This window comes from Littorina saxatilis, linkage group LG8, assembly GCF_037325665.1.
Source record: "Littorina saxatilis isolate snail1 linkage group LG8, US_GU_Lsax_2.0, whole genome shotgun sequence".
NCBI classification, from domain to species: Eukaryota; Metazoa; Mollusca; class Gastropoda; order Littorinimorpha; family Littorinidae; genus Littorina; species Littorina saxatilis.
The window spans coordinates 48,931,110-48,948,867 of record NC_090252.1 but is presented as its reverse complement, the minus strand read 5'-3'; the positions used below and the strand labels follow the sequence as shown (position 1 = coordinate 48,948,867).

The following is a 17,758-nucleotide window of genomic DNA, read 5'->3' as shown; positions in this document are numbered from 1 at the left end:
ATCTACACACTCACGTTACACAAGTATATATATATATATACAATTCCACCCACAGAGGCGTTCGGGGATGGGGGTCTCGCACTCGGGCGAATCACACCACAAAATACAAAGTATAACGTACACAGATTTTACTATTGAACCAAAAAGCAAATTAAATCATGAATAAATCAATCAAGCAAAACTTCCACACAATGACACACTCACTCTCGGTTCACACTGAGCTCTGGACGTGCACACTTGGCAGCACGTATACCGTTCCGGCACCGTTTGTCTTCCTGCAAGTCCAGCATAGGCACACGATTGTCCAAGAATCACAATAATCCTCGTGAATGTCACAGCAGGCATAGTAGAAAAGTCCAAAAGGGTGCGTTGATGGTGGTAATCCGGTGTACACACACACACACACACACACACACACACACACACACACACACACACACACACACTCCGGTTTGGTAAGTTACCTGATAAATAATGTAGCCTGTGGATTTAACGGGGAGACTGGTCAGACAGGAAGAGCATTTCACATTTCCGATGTTCAGCGATAAACTTGTTTTCTTCGAGAGTTCGATCTTCGTGCGATTCTGGCGCTTTGTCACCAAGAACGTTAAAAAAAACCAGGATATCGATATATCATCATGATGCCTCTCTACAACAAGAAGAGCAAACGCTCGATCGAGTCACTTTCGCAGTTCTGAATATTATATGAGGCATCAGATGGACAGGAAGAAATTGCTATTCACAACACAATGAGTCACGTTCACATAAAATTTGAGCCCGGTCACTTTTATAGTTTCCGAGAAAAGCCCAACGTTAAGTTGTGTGTTGCCGAACAGAAAAGGCTAGTTATCTCCCTTGTTTTTCTGATAACGTTCGTAAAAGGCTACAGATGTAAATACTTTGATGTAAAGAATAATCCTACAAAGTTTCAATCACATCCGATGAACTTTGTCAAAGATATAAAATGTCTAATTTTTCCTTTGACGCTGACCTGTGACCTTGAAAAAGGTCAAAGGTCAACGAAACCATCGTTAAAGTGTAGAGGTCATTGGAGGTCACGACTAAACAAAATATGAGCCCGATCGCTTTGATAGTTTCCGAGAAAAGTCCAACGTTAAGGTGTGTGTTGCCGAACAGAAAAGGCTAGTTATCTCCCTTGTTTTTCTGATAACGTTCGTAAAAGGCTACAGATGTAAATACTTTGATGTAAAGAATAATCCTACAAAGTTTCAATCACATCCGATGAACTTTGTCAAAGATATAAAATGTCTAATTTTTCCTTTGACGCTGACCTGTGACCTTGAAAAAGGTCAAAGGTCAACGAAACCATCGTTAAAGTGTAGAGGTCATTGGAGGTCACGACTAAACAAAATATGAGCCCGATCGCTTTGATAGTTTCCGAGAAAAGTCCAACGTTAAGGTGGTGTCTACGGACGGCCGGCCGGCCAGACGGCCGGACGGCCGGCCGGCCGGCCGGCCGGACAGACTAACACTGACCGATTACATAGAGTCACTTTTTCTCAAGTGACTCAAAAACCAGGTCTAGAAACTCTTCATCTAAAGTCAGTCAGTATTAACCTCCTCAACACAATCCTCATCTTGTCCCATAGTGATTTCTGCCGCCAAAGAACATGTGGTTCTCAACTCACAAGACGGATTTGTCGTCTTCCATTGCGAAATTCAGATCTACCCCAACTACGTGCATTGATCTGAGCAATAAAATGTAGATGCGATAATCTGCAAACATCTCTTCAACACAATCTACATCTTGTCCCATCGTGATTTCTGTCGGCAAAGAACATGTGGTTCTCAGCACACAAGACCGATTTGTCATCTTTCAGAAATTCAGATCTGCCCCAAGTACACGTGTGCAATAAAATGTAGAAGCGATAATCTGGAAAAAAATCTTTTCGCGTGAACGCTGCCACGTTGTCATCAGTCCGATGTCTTTTATCCAGAGCAGGGATGAACACACTTTTTCATCAGTAGTTTGTTATGTTTATCCGCAGACTGCTTTCCATTACTTGTCGTCTGTTTTAGCTTGACTCGTGGGGTTCTTCAGCAAGGCAAAAAGTGCTTGTTTACTGACACGTTCTCACGCACGACATGTCGTAAATGCAAGTTCTAACGATTGTTTTTTATTGCACTGATAGAGAATGTCGATATTTGTAAACGTCTGCCATTTCCTAATGTTTATTTCATTATTTTGCATACGGATATGGCTAGTAAGTGGATAATCTGTTACGACACGAAACGCGTTCTAAATCCGGGAAGGGAGGCTACTCCAACGTAGAAGGGAGGCTACTCCAACGTACTTTCCAAAGTGTGCTCCAGCCTTAAGTGAGAAAGTGAAACAAAAGACTTGTATTTTTCATTTTTGTTAACTGTAAGAAAGACGTTATATTAAAAAAAAATAATAATAAATCAAAACAAGCAGCGCATGCATTAACTTTCTTGAGTGGCTTTGCATCTTGAAAATTGTTCTCTTTTACACTTACAGGAGGAGGATGCCATGTGTGAGAATTTTGCGGGCCTCAAAGATACAGAAAAGCAGCCTGGAAGTTCTACACAGAAAAGCTTTTCTCAGTCTTACTCAGTGAGTATACTGATGCAACCCTGCACTATTATTCAACCCCGTATTATAATATTATTTATTTTCATTCAAAATGCAACTCTGTACTGTTGTTCAACCCCGTACCGCTATTAGGAACATGAGATTTTTAATTTTTTAATTTTGCCTTATCATAACTAATTTAGAGTACTGTGAATTCTAGTTTGCTTAGTACCTGTACTTACGTGCACTGTGCCACATTACTTGTGAAGCTTCAGTTGTCTGGGGTAGAAATTATATTTCAAGCGAATGTGTTATTCTATTTGTTTTCACAGAATGCCCAAGTTGGAAACGCTGTCCAGAACGTCTCTGAAACATCAGGGCAGACAGGTGTCTCGGCTGAAGCAGAACAACCAAGTGGACCAGATATTCACAAGTTCCTCAGAAATAGAGACATTTCTTGTAAAAAATGTGGTGAAACGGTACTTTTGAATACAACAGAAATGCAGATGATTGTTTGCAACACATTTTTACACAGAATTCTTTCATCAGATGAAGTGTGCTTTAAGTACACTGGCGTTCCCTCTATACAAATGCTGAAATTTCTGTTTGAGTGGATAAGCAAGCCGGCAGAAGAGACAAGAATATGGGGTGGAAAAAATAAGCTGCGTTCAGGAAGGTTTCCAGGAAGAGGAAGGCATTCCTACAAGATCTCCAAGTTTGAATCGTTCATGCTCACATTAGTTCGGATCAGAAAAGGATATGACATGGATCACCTTGCATTCCTTTTTGGCATTTCACAGAGTCATGTGAGCAAGGTTTTCACAACATGGGTAAGCATCCTCAACCAGTGCTTCAAGCCAATACTGAAGTGGCCATCCAAAGAAGTTTCCAAAAAAAATCTGCCAGAGTCGTTCAAGGATTTCCCAAACACAAGGTGTGTAATTGATTGCACAGAGTTTCAAGTGGAAAAGCCTTTCCGTCCAGCGGCACAAAGGCTCACCTGGTCAAACTATAAACACAACAACACAACCAAGGTGCTTGTTGCCATCATGCCGTCAGGTGCAATCGTGTTCAAATCTTCGGTGTACGTGGGATCAATCTCTGACAAGGAAATTGTCAAGAAATCAGGTTTTTTGAGCAAACTTGAAGCTGGAGATGATGTTATGGCTGATCGGGGCTTTAACATCAGAGACCTTCTTCTGTTTAAGAAAGCAACCCTCAACATGCCTTCCTTCAGCCATGGCAGACAACTCACAAGGAAAGCTGTGCAGAAATCTAGAAGGATTGCAAGTGTCCGTGTGCATGTTGAGAGGGGCATCGGACGAATCAAATCATTCAGGCTGTTGCGTGGAGTTATTTCCCTGAAAGTCAGGTTCCTTCTGAATCAAATCCTGACCATTGTATGTGTTCTCTGTAATTTGCAGAAGCGGTTGTGCTAAGTGCAGTTTGTTGTTGCAATCTCAGATATATGCAACTTTCACTCTGTGCCTGTAGAAATGTTGCAAGACAATCAGCTTGTTGATTATACTGTCACATGTGAAGGGGTAGTTTTGGCAAAGTCAGTACTGAAAGTTGTTTAATGCTGTCCAATTGATTTGTTTTCACAACATTATTTTATGTGATGTGTGACTGTGAATACTAATTACTAGTTTACTACTTACAACAGCAGCTTGTTGCCTCGATTATCACTGGTAGAACAGCAGCTAGTACGACTACAAGTGCATAGTATTATTATTATTCATATATTGTCTTCAACGCGGTAAAAGGATGTAAGTCAATTCTTGTCAACATTTTTTACTCCTTGGTTTTGTAATCAAGACAGCCTTCTACATCAGATTAATTACCAAAATAACTGACCTATTACTAGTGTTGGCGTTGTTTTAACATGAACATCTTTTGTTAACCCTCTCGCTGCCAATCAAAACTTACTCATATGCATTCCTGATTGCCAGGGAATTTTGGAGTTCGGGGTGTAATAATTCACAAAAAATTCTAGCTCCAAACTGGCAGTAGGTAGTACCCTACTTTCTGGCTGTAGCAGCCAGCACTAGCAGACAGCAGTGGAGCAAGTGTTTTATCTATAGCGGGCCTACTGCCAGGCAATCTCACGCTGCCAGGCCAGCCCAGCTAAAGAGTGAGCTCTGCACAGCAGTGTAGCGTGAGAGATAAGTATCGCCTTCAAATGCCAAACGCAAAATGTGGCGACACATCCCAGGTGTAAAAAGACATGGAAATGAAGAACAGGGTGGAGAGAAACGAAAAAAGGAGACCGATGCAGCCAAAAGCGCGAAGCGCTGTCGTAGATCTAATTTCAATGTCAAATGGTTGAAAGAATTTCCCTGGCTTCAGTACGATGAAGAAAAACAGACAATGCATTGCCGCACGTGAATACTGAGAGTGGGCCCCAGATTTTTTTTTCCGCCCCAGCAATTTCCATCTCTGGGGCCAGTGTGGCCCCAGGCCAAATAAGTTAGTGTCGACCCCTGGGTAGGTAAGTAAAACCTATGTTATTTTTAAAGGAAATTGAACCAAGAATCTGTTTTTAGTGTTTAAACATGGAAATAATAATTAGTTTGGCTTATAATGATGTTTAAATATGAACTTTTCAAAAATCAGTCCGGCGCATCTTCCGGTGCCTGTGGATCAAACACAGGTGGCTGTTTTGCTTGCTCCAAGAAAGGATCATAATCACTGTCATCTACCTGTTTCCAACGAATCGTCCGAAAGAAGATCTCCCCCTTCCCCTGTCAGTATCCATAATCATTTGCACCGCCTGTAGCGTCACTCCGTCTTTGTTTTTCCCTACTAGGGCCCGGTCGACTGTCACCGTTAGCCATTTTGACGAGTCGAGCGTTCTCTCCCCTTTCCTGCCCGCCAAGGCCGAAAATAGACTTCAGACGCAAAACCGCGTCACCATTTATGTTTATTCATGAGAATGAGGTATCCTACCAAGCCATTGGCTGCTATTTGTGTGTCAGCAGTGACGTAGCATTTCTGGAAAATTCCAGAAAGGAGAAGACGGGTTTACCCGCCTAAGGCGCTGCGGCTGCACAAGCGCATGACCGGTATACCCGTCATAAGGCAGTCAAGGGGTTAAAATGACAAATTTTCTCTACCTTAGGACGGGTTAACTTTGAGATGGGGTCATGTGACAGAAGGAAATGGTGTCTGTCAGGATTCACACGTTCGCTTCGAAAAACTCGCTCAAATAATTGCTCAAACACAAACATTTTAGCTTTTATTTATTTTTTTGTATTGCAAATACCATACTTACTCATGCCAAGCAGAAAAAATGATGAAAATCAACACAGTAAGCAAGTAATTTGAAGGCAAAGTTTACACACATCAAAGAGTCTGATTACCGTGAGATCTGTCTGTGTCTGCATGTAGCCTACTTACAGGGACACGACTGCCAAATAGTCTCGGCCCGCTCAAAATAACAATGACCGAGACCACACACACCACGCGAGAGAGAAAGACTACAGGGAGGCATGCCGTCATGATGCATTAATTGACGTCAAACACTTTTGACCGTGACGTAATCTTATGCGAGCTTTATCCATAGTCTTGGATAACCACTCACACATAGACTCGGAAATGTTAAAGTTTCTACCACAGACATACACACACACGCACACACGCACAAACGCACGCACTGACAGACAAAGTTACGATCGCATAGGCTACACACGTGAGCCAAAAACGCAGTAAACACACAATCGTTCTTTTGTCACAATTTTCATTTGTTTTTTGATTGTACAAACCAATGTATACTCATTCTTGTGTAAAATGTCCTTGCAGTCTCCTTGCAACCTTGTCAATTAAAGGAAAAGTCCAAGGTTTTCAAATATCCCCAAAAACTTGAAAATCGAATGCCAAATGTTACAAACATCTCTGGAAAAATATTTTAAAAATCGAAAAAAAATTGTTGTTGTTGTAGTTGAAGATTTAGTGTTGCGGGGCTAACCAAGACAAGTCGCCTGGGGTCAAGTAGTGGTCACGTGGTTTTCGGTGCACTGTGACGTCGGTGCACTGTGACGTCACAAGTTATTGTGTTGATTCTACCACTCAGTACCACTACCAGCTTGATTTTCACTCAGAAAAGTCACCACTGTATGCCCGAAAAGAATGCCTCGGTGGAGAGCAGCCGCAAACTGCAACAACTCGTCAATGTCCCCAGGCATTTCATAGCACACTTTCCCTCATAAAACTCTGAGTCTCTTGTGGAAATGGAAGAGATGTGTGCAGCACAAGCGTGCAGATTTCAAAGTGTCGGGCACTTTCTGGACACAGATTTCGCCATTTTTCTGCAGCACAAAATTTGGCGTTTCATCCCTGAAACAAATGTTTTGACCACTGGCAGTGTCTTCCCTTCATAAAAGTCCGGAGAGGGCAGTATTACGCGAGGCTGGTACAGTCGACGAGCCATCGAAACTCCGAGGCGACATACGAACAGCGGATTATCTCACAAGAAGGAATGCGTTGAAGGTCAGAGTACATGCTTTTATTTTCATGCATACACGTAAACATTGTTTTGCTGCGCAGCGAATACGAATTGGTGCAGAACAGTGTGTCTGGGTCCAGCTGATATTCGCTGGAGTACAGATGCGCCACAGGCTAGATCTACAGAGTTACAACTTACAGAACGGTCTGAGCTGAGCTAAGAGTAAGAGTAAAAAGTAGTCAGGGTTGTGGACACGTAAGACAATGCGTGTGTCACGTTATCTATTCTATTCAGTCGCAAACTATCCCCTGATATCAATTCATGATATTGGCAGCGTTTGCTGGAATCATGGTTTAATGCTATTTTTACCAGATCTAAACTTGTGGTGGATGTGCAACCGGTAAGGTAAACAGACACCTGCATGCTAGAGACAAGAAGATTACGAATTGTGCAGGGAATTTATCTTTCTGCATTGACTGAGAGACGCAAAACCAGTCTAATTGCTACAACATGGATACACATCCAGACGACTTCCAGAGGGTGTCAAAATGTTCAGTGTACTGTATAGATCAGAAGCATACTTTCGAATTGATTTATACTTACACTCATTTTCTCTCTTCTTTTACTTCCAGACCTTTCATCATCACTCACGGCCACTGGTCAGAACAGGTCACCAGACACTGACACCGTGACCATTCCAGATTTCCCGGTTCTCCGTGATCACAACGCAACTGTTGACCAGTCCTGTTCCTACCGTCCAGAATCACCACAGGAGAAAACCAACGTGCCATTCATCGTAAGATTTTTGTTTTGTTTTGAAAATGAGTGCCTTATTCTAGCTTTGCAAAAAACGAGAACGTGTCTTTGACAGATACCATCCAAATAATACATTATGAAAACAAGTACAAGTTCATTTCTACTCATGTTAATCGTTTATGCTTTCTGTGCTGAGTGACATATGGATTGAATTTCTTTCGTAACTCACCTCCCGTCAACCTGCAAAACGATATCTGTCGAAGTAGTTTCAAATAAAGTTAGTATGCATGCTTCCGAATAAAAAATATAAAAAAGGGTATTTTCTGAAATTTTTAATTATAGACCAAAACAAATCATTTACGAGTATGTTGTTGACGTGATGGTCTTTATGGTAGACAGCAAGAGTTGCATGTTCAAGAAGTTTAAGCAGTACATTTGAAACAGCAAGGTAATTTAAGGTGGTATAATTTTAATGGTAGGTTCCACTGTAAGGCGACATGGAGGGTATCTTTGACGGACTCATTCAAAATTCATACCCATGCACATCACCTCAAACACATAAGCTTTGTTCTTGAGTCAAATTTATTGGCTTCATAAATATTGTGAATTTTTGTCCGTTTGCAGATTGGCTTATCTATGAATTTTTTCGAAAATATCTTGCGATCTACGTACGCATAATGTAACACGTGAAGAAGAACATAAACAGTTCGTCAAAAGGAATCTAATTTGCATTTCAACCCATTTGCCTTCCTTATTGTTAATTTTTGGCTCACGAAGTGTAGCCTATGCGATGCTAACTTTTGTCTGTCTGTGCGTGCGTGCGTATGTATGTATGTATGTATGTATGTATGTATGTACTAGAATGAATACCCGCTTCGCCGGGTAGACGGCTTCGCCGGGAAGAAGTACTTAGAGCCGTACGCCGAACTATGGACCCGTCAAGCTTAGGTCCCTCCCAGATTCGTGGAATGGGAACAGCACGAAAATGATTCAGTGGCCATAATGCCATTCCTGACCATATCGAGTCCCATCCTTGTCGACGAATGTAACCGTGTTAATCACCTTTGGAGGCGAACTCCACTCAAACAGGACTGAGCAAGTTATGGCTTCTCAAAGGAAGGCCAGTACATAAAATTACACAAAAGCCGCCAGACCACATCACAAACAGAACTGAAGAATGCACAGGTGTTGCTTACATAGAGACACACACACTCACACACACACACACACAAACACAGAGAAGCCGTATCTATAGAGAGATAGATGACAGTGTATTTTTCGCGTGGCTATAAATTGATTCGACCTTTGCACTTTTACAGTGAGGATAATTTACGGGTCCAATTTACGTTCTGTACACTGCGTTGACCTTCTAAAAATAGGTAACAGTAACAGAACGCCGGGAATATCCGAAGACGCTCAGCGCAGTGGACAGCGCAGTGTAGTAACTTACAACTGAACGGGAAAGCCACACGAAGGAAGGGAGATAAACGCCAAACACTGGAGAAGATAAGGAAGAGTTACTTATAATGGTGAAATGAACACAAAAACGAAAATGAGTTCAGCGCTGCGCGCTGAGAGCACGTGTTGAAATATCTCATCGATGATATTGTGTCCGGGGTGTAGCTGAATACGGTGTCCAAATTTGAAAAAGATCCACCGAGAACTTTGGCGTTGTGATGTGGTGTAGCGGCTATGGTGTGTCGGTATGGGGGCCCGGGTAAGCTGAGGTGGAACCAAAATAGCTGAGGTGGAACCAAAATCGGTTCCGCGCTGCGCGCTGAGAGCACGTGTTGAAATATCGACCAGGTTGTGTCGTGTCCCGGGTCTACTTGAATATGCCCACCAAATTTGAAGCAGATCCATCGAGAACTTTGGCCGTGCATCGCGCACAGACACACAGACACACAGACAGATACACAGACAGACACACAGACACTAGTCGTATATATATATAGATAGATGTCTGTGGTAGAAACTTTAACATTTGAAGACGTCATATTACATTGACGTCACATTATGGCGTACGAGGGTTAGACGTCACGCGATGGAATTACTGAAAGTCTCGGTGATTGTTATTTTGAGCGGGCCGAGACTATTTGGCAGTCGTGTCCATCCATGTAAGTAGGCTACATGCAGACAGACAGATCTAGATCTAGTGTCTCGCTTTCTTGCACAGTTTCACCTATGCTCTTTCTGTGTGTGTGTGTGTGTGTGTGTGTGTGTGTGTGTGTGTGTGTGTGTGTGTGTGTGTGTGTGTGTGTGCGTGCGTCCGTGCGTGTGTGTGTGTGTGTGTGTGTGTGTGTGTGTGTGTGTACTGTGTGTGTGTGTGTGACGGAGTGATTGAGTTTAATTTGTGTTACTGTTTGTCGATTTCTTACGTGAGCCTTGAAGGCTTCGCCTCTTGTTTCTTCATAAAGAGTAAAACGATGGGTTAAAACCAGAACCATCTAACTGGATTTCCACCATTTTGAGAAATGGCCACTTGAAGATTTCAACCCCTTATAAAAAACAGTAAACACAGGATTGTAGCCCTCATATTTTACACACTTGACTTAGAGGAAACACTGGTCATGCACACTAGTAATCAATTTAATTGAACAACTTTTTCATATGCAAAAAAGGTATAATTTGTTCTGCTTCCAGAATACACTCCTGCTCTTTTCTCAGTTCTGGAGCTAGAAAAGCCCAGTGCACCATAGCTGCTTCTGACTTCCACACAGACCCCACTGTGGCCTGTGCTACAGCAGTCAGAAGCAGCCTCCTCACACATAGCATGTTCTGCTTCCAAGCAAAGCTTATACTGTACATTAGTTCAAATCGTTTTTTAAAGTTTATTACCGTCATAAACAAACAAATGTCAAGTCACTTGCAAAATTATCATCAAGGACTCATGTATTCATTCATTGTGTGGCCTAATGAACGCAACACGCATAAATAAAAATTAAATTGCCGGTACTTTTCATAGCGAAAAAAAACCACATAACAAAAACAACACACACACAAAACTCTCTCTGAAATCATTATACTTTTTTTTTATTGTGTTTTTCAAGAAATCCCAACGGTAATCTTATGTTGTATCAGCTCATATCGTTTTGCGTTACGCACAAAACTACACACCCAATAACACTAACAACAAACCAAACGAACAAAGCAGCAAACAAGCAAACAACCAAACAAATAAACACAAGGCTGAAGGCGCATTTTAACCACACAATGCAAATGGTAACAAAATCACGAGCTTTAGATCCTGACTGCATGCTACTCTGTTCATTATCAAGAAAACAAATTGGCATTCTTACCTTTTGTTGTACTTTCCTCTTCACAAAAATGTTGTGCACAAAGGTCGAAATAAATAATACACATTTTGCACTTTTAACAGTCGACCTCCTGTACTGCTTTTGTCTTAGCCGTTTGACCAGTTATTCCTGTGTAACATTCATCTCTGAGTGTCTTCGCTTTTCGAACACACCTTTTCTCGTAGTCCCGGGTTGCAGAGTCTTTAAGTTCGGCTGAACTTCTTCTCATGAGGTGTCACATAGGATGCTTCCTTCGTCGATGACAGAATTTTCTTTGTTGGGGTTCCATAAACAGATGGAAGAGATGCTGTGGTAGTTTCATCTAAAGGAGCAGTGTCTGACATATATACTACAAGCTGATGTGAATACACCTACAGGGTAACAGAAACTGTGGAAGCACACACAGGAGAAAGATGTACAGGAGTTGGGTAGCTTGATTCATTTTTGAGGGGTGGAATCACAATCAGCAAGTATTGGAGTTGATGCATGACTCGAACAGGAGGATAACCCCCATTCACCATGTTCTCAAAAGGATCTTCGATTGAAGAAACAGCACAATCGTCATATTTTGGGGTAGATTTTGCCAATGGAGACGCATCAAAGTCATCAGGTTTCACTTTTAGCATTGGCAGAAAGGAGATTATGCAACCGTAATCCGTGAATCCGAAGGACAGTTTCCTGAAATGCATGGTGCTTCTTACTTGCCTGGACGGCCTGATGATTCATCTCCTTTCAAACAGCGTCTGCAAAAGACATGGATACTATGAATGTTATCTCCTTTGAACAGGCAATTACTACATGTACTTCTATTTTAAAATTATTAACCGATAATAAAAAAAAAGGTAATTGCCTCCGTATTATCGCTTCTGCGTTAAAACTTTGGATAGTTTTCGTGTTTCTATTCACACAAACAAATGAAACATTAGTACTTGATTACACTCTGACCACTCATGTTCATCAGTTTGACATTGTGATAACCTCTGAATAACAAAATATATTAGAGTCAATTAAACTGACAAAATCCATCAACCAAATCATTCATCTATCCATCTTTACAAGCATACACAAATACTGTAAACACTCACTTACATTTTTTTTATTTTTTAACAAACACTAAAGAGCTGCATGGATACACTACAACATTAAGGCATGAGCACATGCACACACCGTCACACACAAACACACACTGACACAAACAAACACACACGCGCGCAAGAACATTCACGCTGAAACAAACACATTTACCTGCCTGTGTTTTACAATTAGGAAAACAAAACACAAAAAGCTAGGAATCAGTTTGCAGATACAGGATTTAGACTGAATCAGAAGGTTAATCCCCTATATATTTAAAAAAGGAATCTGAATTTCAGCTTTTATGGTCTGTTCAAATGGGGAAAAACATAATACTTGAAGATACTCACTTGAATCTGTGTCCTGACTCGAGCAACAGCCAAATTGACTGTGCAGCAGATGTAAAAATGGCAGAGAGCTGTTCTCTGTTCCCGTGTTTTCAGAAAGTGGACCATCCTTTTGTCAGTTTAGGACACCACCCCCCCCCCCCCCCCCCCCACCCCACCCCACCCCCTTGCACCCACTTTACCACCAACCCCCCTCCCCGGCCCCAACCCCCTTATTACCACCCTCCTCCCTCAATATCAAGGGACTGCATCTTTTCCACAGGAAAGTTAATTGTGTTTCAACCCTGTACATCCGGAGTCAGGAATTCGGATACTGACACTTGACAGGTGTCACTGACCTGTTTTAGTTCCCACAGTCTATCAAATTCCTTTTTCTGTCGACAGCAGACTCTACTACTGCTAGTTACACTATTCTGTGTGCTGGAGGAAATCCTACACCACACAGAAAGGGTCAAGACCAGATACCACTATCGCTAATGTGCGCTTATCTGGCTGCGCTGTGAGCAGGAAAAATGACTGTGACACAGCAAGCAGAAGAGGTCAGGTGACGATGGCTGCATCTGGCTCGCAGTGAAACACTCCCCTTTCCCCACAGGCCTCAGTTGCAGAACAGACTAAACTGAACTTAGCACGTTCTGCTTCCAACCTGGATGGAGTTAGAGGGTTCTGCTTCCAAGATGAGCAGGAGAAATGCTTGGAGCCAGAACAAATTATGACTTATAAATACGCAATTATGCAAGATTTTCAAGAATCCTTTACAGAAAGTGAGAATCATGTTACCATAAGTCAAATAACTATAAAGTTGCAAAACAGGTTATTTTGAGGTAATTGGTTCTGGTTTTAGCCCATCGAAAAGACTACTTGCAATAAACAAAATGTCTAACCATTTCAAGGCCTCTGAACACGTTTAAAAAAAATGCAGGTCTTTGCTCACTCAGATCTGCCAAGGCTCAGTTTACACAGGAAAAATCATCTGTCGACTTGGAACACAGCAATAATCAACAGCCTCACTGCTTCTTGGAGCTGGATTTTGTGTGTGGAATGAATTACACATGTGGCGTTTCAGAATATAATTCATAGAAGATGTACATTCGTGCAGAAAGGCTTTAATTTAATAATTAGGTCTTCGTGATGTTCTCTTAAAATAACTAATATGTGTTCCCTTTACCGGGCCTCTGAACCAGTTTTGTGAATATGCAGGTAAAACTCGTGCTTTTTCAGTGTTATCAGTGCATTTCTCATCCAGGCATGGATGCGTGCTCTTAAATGGACAGCCCTTCCCGTGTAAACAATTGGGTTCAAAATCTCAAATCTTACCAGGCTTTTATATGGCCATCCTTCCGTTTTGAAAAATACCAGAACTGAACACTCTGTATGGGTACTCTCTTTGCGAATGTAGAATTTTATGAATTAATTTCTTTAACGCCACACGTGTAAAACATTCCCTAAACAAATCCAGCTCCAAAAACCAGTCAGGATGTTTATTCCTAGTATATGTTCAAGTCAAGAGATTTTTTTTTTCTATGCAAAAGTCTTCGCAGTTCTGTGTAGTGAGCAATACTGTTTTGAAAAAGGACGTGCCTTTAAGCCTGTATAGACTGTTTGATTGTTGAGATACCTGGTGGCAATGACCGCACGGGTGGCAAGAGGTAGTAATGCACAGATGACAACAAACCGACCTGCATTTAAAAAAAAAAGTTAGGAGGCCTTGATAGGGGGAAACATTTTGTTAATTTCCAGAATCTTTATGAAGAAATAATGAACGAGAAGAAAGTCTGGCCTTGAAGTAAATGCAAATTAAACTATGTATACTTTTGACAAACTTTTTCTGTTCTTATTCACATGTTAAAATGTGTGCAGAGATCGTTAGTTACTTCCAAAAATCCACGTTTCAGGCAACAGGCAAACGGACAATACTGGACACAGGCTATGCTGACCGGCTCATGGACTGACTACCTGATGCTGGAGTACACCAACAGTGGAAAAAGTCTGGAACAAAATGTTGCAGAATGTGAACCATGTACCGGACCACGTGACAACCCAGTATCATCTTCAAACCATGCAGGAATCTGTTCAACCAAAGATACTAGTTCAACACAGTCACACGATTTGCAAAAATATATTTCTGCCTTCTGTAGCTCAGGGAGTTTGAACCCCACTCTTCATCCGTTTGGGAAAGTATTTCTGATTGTTTTGACTGCACAGGTTGGTAATGGTACTCTGATGCTTCTGCCGAGAAACCCCACTCGCTAGCGCACCAGCTGCCTGTTATGGGTAAGCGACGTGCCTGTATTTCCTGCAAAGCAAGACAGAATAAAACAGCAGCTTAGTTTGAGCTTTTAAGACATTCGTACCAGAGAAAACGTGTACGCGTTTGTTTGGAGAGGGTGGATAGAATCATAAGACACACTGTGTCTATGTGACGTAGAGCAGGTTTTTCAAATTCATGCTGAAACTGTGTGATCGCTACTTTTTCTGGTATATATTACCTTGATTTCAGATAGACTGGGAACCGAAATGAGGATGTTTACATGAATAAACTATGCTGATATGTATGTGTTTAGAAATAAAGAATAGTTTTAATGATATATGATGGTGGTGTTTTTTTTTAAACCCAATGTGATATTTTCGTATTTGAAAACAAATTGTACACTCTGTTGTCAATTTTACTTTCAGATAAATAAATCTATCATAATGGAAATCATCTGTTTGTGTTGTGTTACTTACCCATTTTAATCAATGTTGAGTCGTCCATATTCCTGTGTGTACGCATAGTATGCAGTTTGAAGGTACAGTGGTCGCCGCTTAATAAAGCCACTTCTGGACTGACGAAAAATGGCTTTAATAAGCGGCGGATTTATTAACCGGCGGTCCAGGAATACGTCATTTTCGAAAAAAAAATCTTTTCTTTTGTTTACGTCACTCAATCACTTTCTTTCGTCGTTTGAATCTAAAAAAAACTTCACGAAGGATGTTGAACTTTTGTTTTAATTATGTACATGTACGTGTACTTTGATCACTGCGGTACATCAATACAATATGATTTCACTGTCACCGTCACGAATTATTACTCGGCAGAGAAGAACGATCTTATGAGTGTTTGTTTGTTGGTCGTCTTCCACATCAGAACAAGATAATGTGAGTTTTAGTCACAAACTACGTTATTTCTCAGAAAAAAATGGCTTTAATAAGCGGCGGGTTGGTTTTATTAACCGGCTTTTTTTAATACATAAGATATAGTAATAAATCCGGACCGTCTGAAATTGGCTTTTATAAGCCGCTGGCTCTATTAACCGCGGTTTTATTAAGCGGCGTCCACTGTAGTAGATGTCCGAGCAAACATAGGAGGATGTGCTGTTAGGCTGTCTATCTCCTCATCCAGGTTTTCCAGATATTTGAATTTCGTTCCCCCTTGGAGTTTCTGCACTGACACCTGATATAAAACAAAATACACGTATCACTCTGTGATCATGGCAAAATGTATCATCTGTATGCTCCGTTCAAAAATTACCTTGAGATCCAAAGGTATACACAGAAATTGCAGTGGATCACAAAAACAACACGAACAGTAGTACATGTAATGTATATAATATTATTCAGTTTAAAAATTCATGCAATGAGAGTCAATAACCCGATTTAACCCCAGGTAGATTCAGGGTCCCACTGACTGAATCTCAAATGGTTGCTTTTCGGCACACCTACACCACACATTTTTAATGGGACTGTGAGGTTTTGTTAATACAGCAAAATATGGTAGCAACGTACTGTCTGTTCGTGACGTTTGAGAATACCGATCTATACATGTAGACTACTAACGCATTGTCTTTTTGTAGTGTGATTGTCCGATATTGCGTACTCCTAAAAATCAATGATCAAAAAGTTTGAACTGCTGTAATCGTGTTTCAGCATATGTCTGACAGTGCTTATTTGCTTCCAAACCGGCTTGCGATATCACGCCATCAGTATGGAACACGAAGAGGGTCAAATGCTCGAGCAAGTACTCGCGCATTTACTCGAGCACTTTCGAAACTGCTCGAGTAAATGCGCGAGTACTTCTGAAAATGCTCGCGCACTTTCGAAACTGCTCGAGGAAATGCGCGAGCACTTTTGAAAATGCTCGAGCAGTTTCAAACTGCTCGCGCACTTTCAGAACTGCTCGAGCACTTTCAAAGTACTCGCGCATTTAAATGCGCGAGTACTTTCTCGCGTATTTCCGAGAAGTAACGAGCGGGTAAAGCAAAAACTTGTCGCGGAACAGTCATCTTTTTGGCATATTTTCTAAATATTTTACATGATTTCAATAATTAATTATAGGCCTATAATCATATTTCAGTTGGAAATAAAAATTAATATTAATATAAAAGAATTCTGTTTGGTGTTATGGATGAGCAAAGCCACCGACTGAGAGCGTGCTGCGTGAATTCCCTGATGCGATCGTTAATAATCCCAGCGACCGCCCTTCCCGCCTCCATGACGACTACAGATGCGTCGTTTCAGTAAATTTTCCGGGTCAAGTTTTCAATAAACCCAACCAATGACTTCGGTACAACTCGGGAATCTCCGATTCAGAAGTACTCGCGCATTTACTCGAGCAGTTTCGAAAGTGCTCGAGTAAATGCGCGAGTACTTGCTCGAGCATTTGACCCTCTTCGTGTTCCATACATCAGCGTTTCGCCACTGCTCAGAAAATCTTATGATTTCAGATCTAGTTCATTTATTACTTCCCTTTGACCGTTTCGCAAGAAAAATGTCAGGATCACTATTAGTATTAGCACATGAAAGCAGCCCACCGCCATTTCAAAAAAGTTTCACTGTTTCGTGGTGTCGATGTCATGTAGTGTCTTACTGTCGCAAATAAAAATACCAGGATAATTGCAGTTTGGCCCGCAAGAAACTGGCTTTGCGCAATGTTAACTTGCTGTCTACATGTTTCGTTGTGTGACTGAAGAATTACTCAGAATTCCAAGAGAAAATAAGGATAGTCGCGTGTGAACATCACTGTGGAAACATTTATTCTAAACTGGGCAGTTCAAGGACGAAATCCTTGATTAAAGATAGGAAAATAAACAACACCAGATGCCTGAAATAATAGCATAAATCAATAATCTTTACATACTTACAGATCTGTGGAAGCACATCAACTGATCTGTGAAAAACACACATGACTTCGATCTAAGCTACTCACAAAAAGTTAAGGATCACTTGCACACAAATTCATAACTTTCCAAATAAGAAAGCCAATGCGTTGGTATTTGGGAAACGTTTAATTCAATGCTTTAGTGATAACGAT

At 41.2% G+C, this 17,758-nt stretch overlaps 1 protein-coding gene and 2 long non-coding RNA genes across 3 annotated transcripts; 2 read left to right on the top strand and 1 right to left on the bottom strand.

Moving 5' to 3' along the window:
* Positions 1-3,144: 3,144 nt before the first annotated feature.
* Positions 3,145-3,993, top strand: LOC138974703 (uncharacterized). The gene has a single exon (XM_070347424.1). It carries the CDS (start codon positions 3,145-3,147, stop codon positions 3,991-3,993), a length of 849 nt encoding a protein of 282 aa, XP_070203525.1.
* Positions 3,994-6,633: 2,640 nt separating this feature from the next.
* LOC138973735 (uncharacterized) lies at positions 6,634-14,502 on the top strand. The gene is made up of 3 exons (XR_011458129.1): positions 6,634-7,042; positions 7,631-7,794; positions 14,364-14,502. It is a non-coding gene; the product is annotated as an uncharacterized lncRNA (long non-coding RNA).
* LOC138973734 (uncharacterized) lies at positions 11,413-12,578 on the bottom strand. Its single transcript, XR_011458128.1, has 2 exons — positions 12,472-12,578; positions 11,413-11,793 (listed from the first exon to the last, which is right to left on the bottom strand). It is a non-coding gene; the product is annotated as an uncharacterized lncRNA (long non-coding RNA).
* Positions 14,503-17,758: the final 3,256 nt, after the last annotated feature.

What these genes read in the sequence shown, in the direction of transcription:
- LOC138974703 (XM_070347424.1), top strand. Translation starts at nt 3,145, where the DNA reads ATGCTGAAATTTCTGTTTGAGTGGATAAGCAAGCCGGCAGAAGAGACA.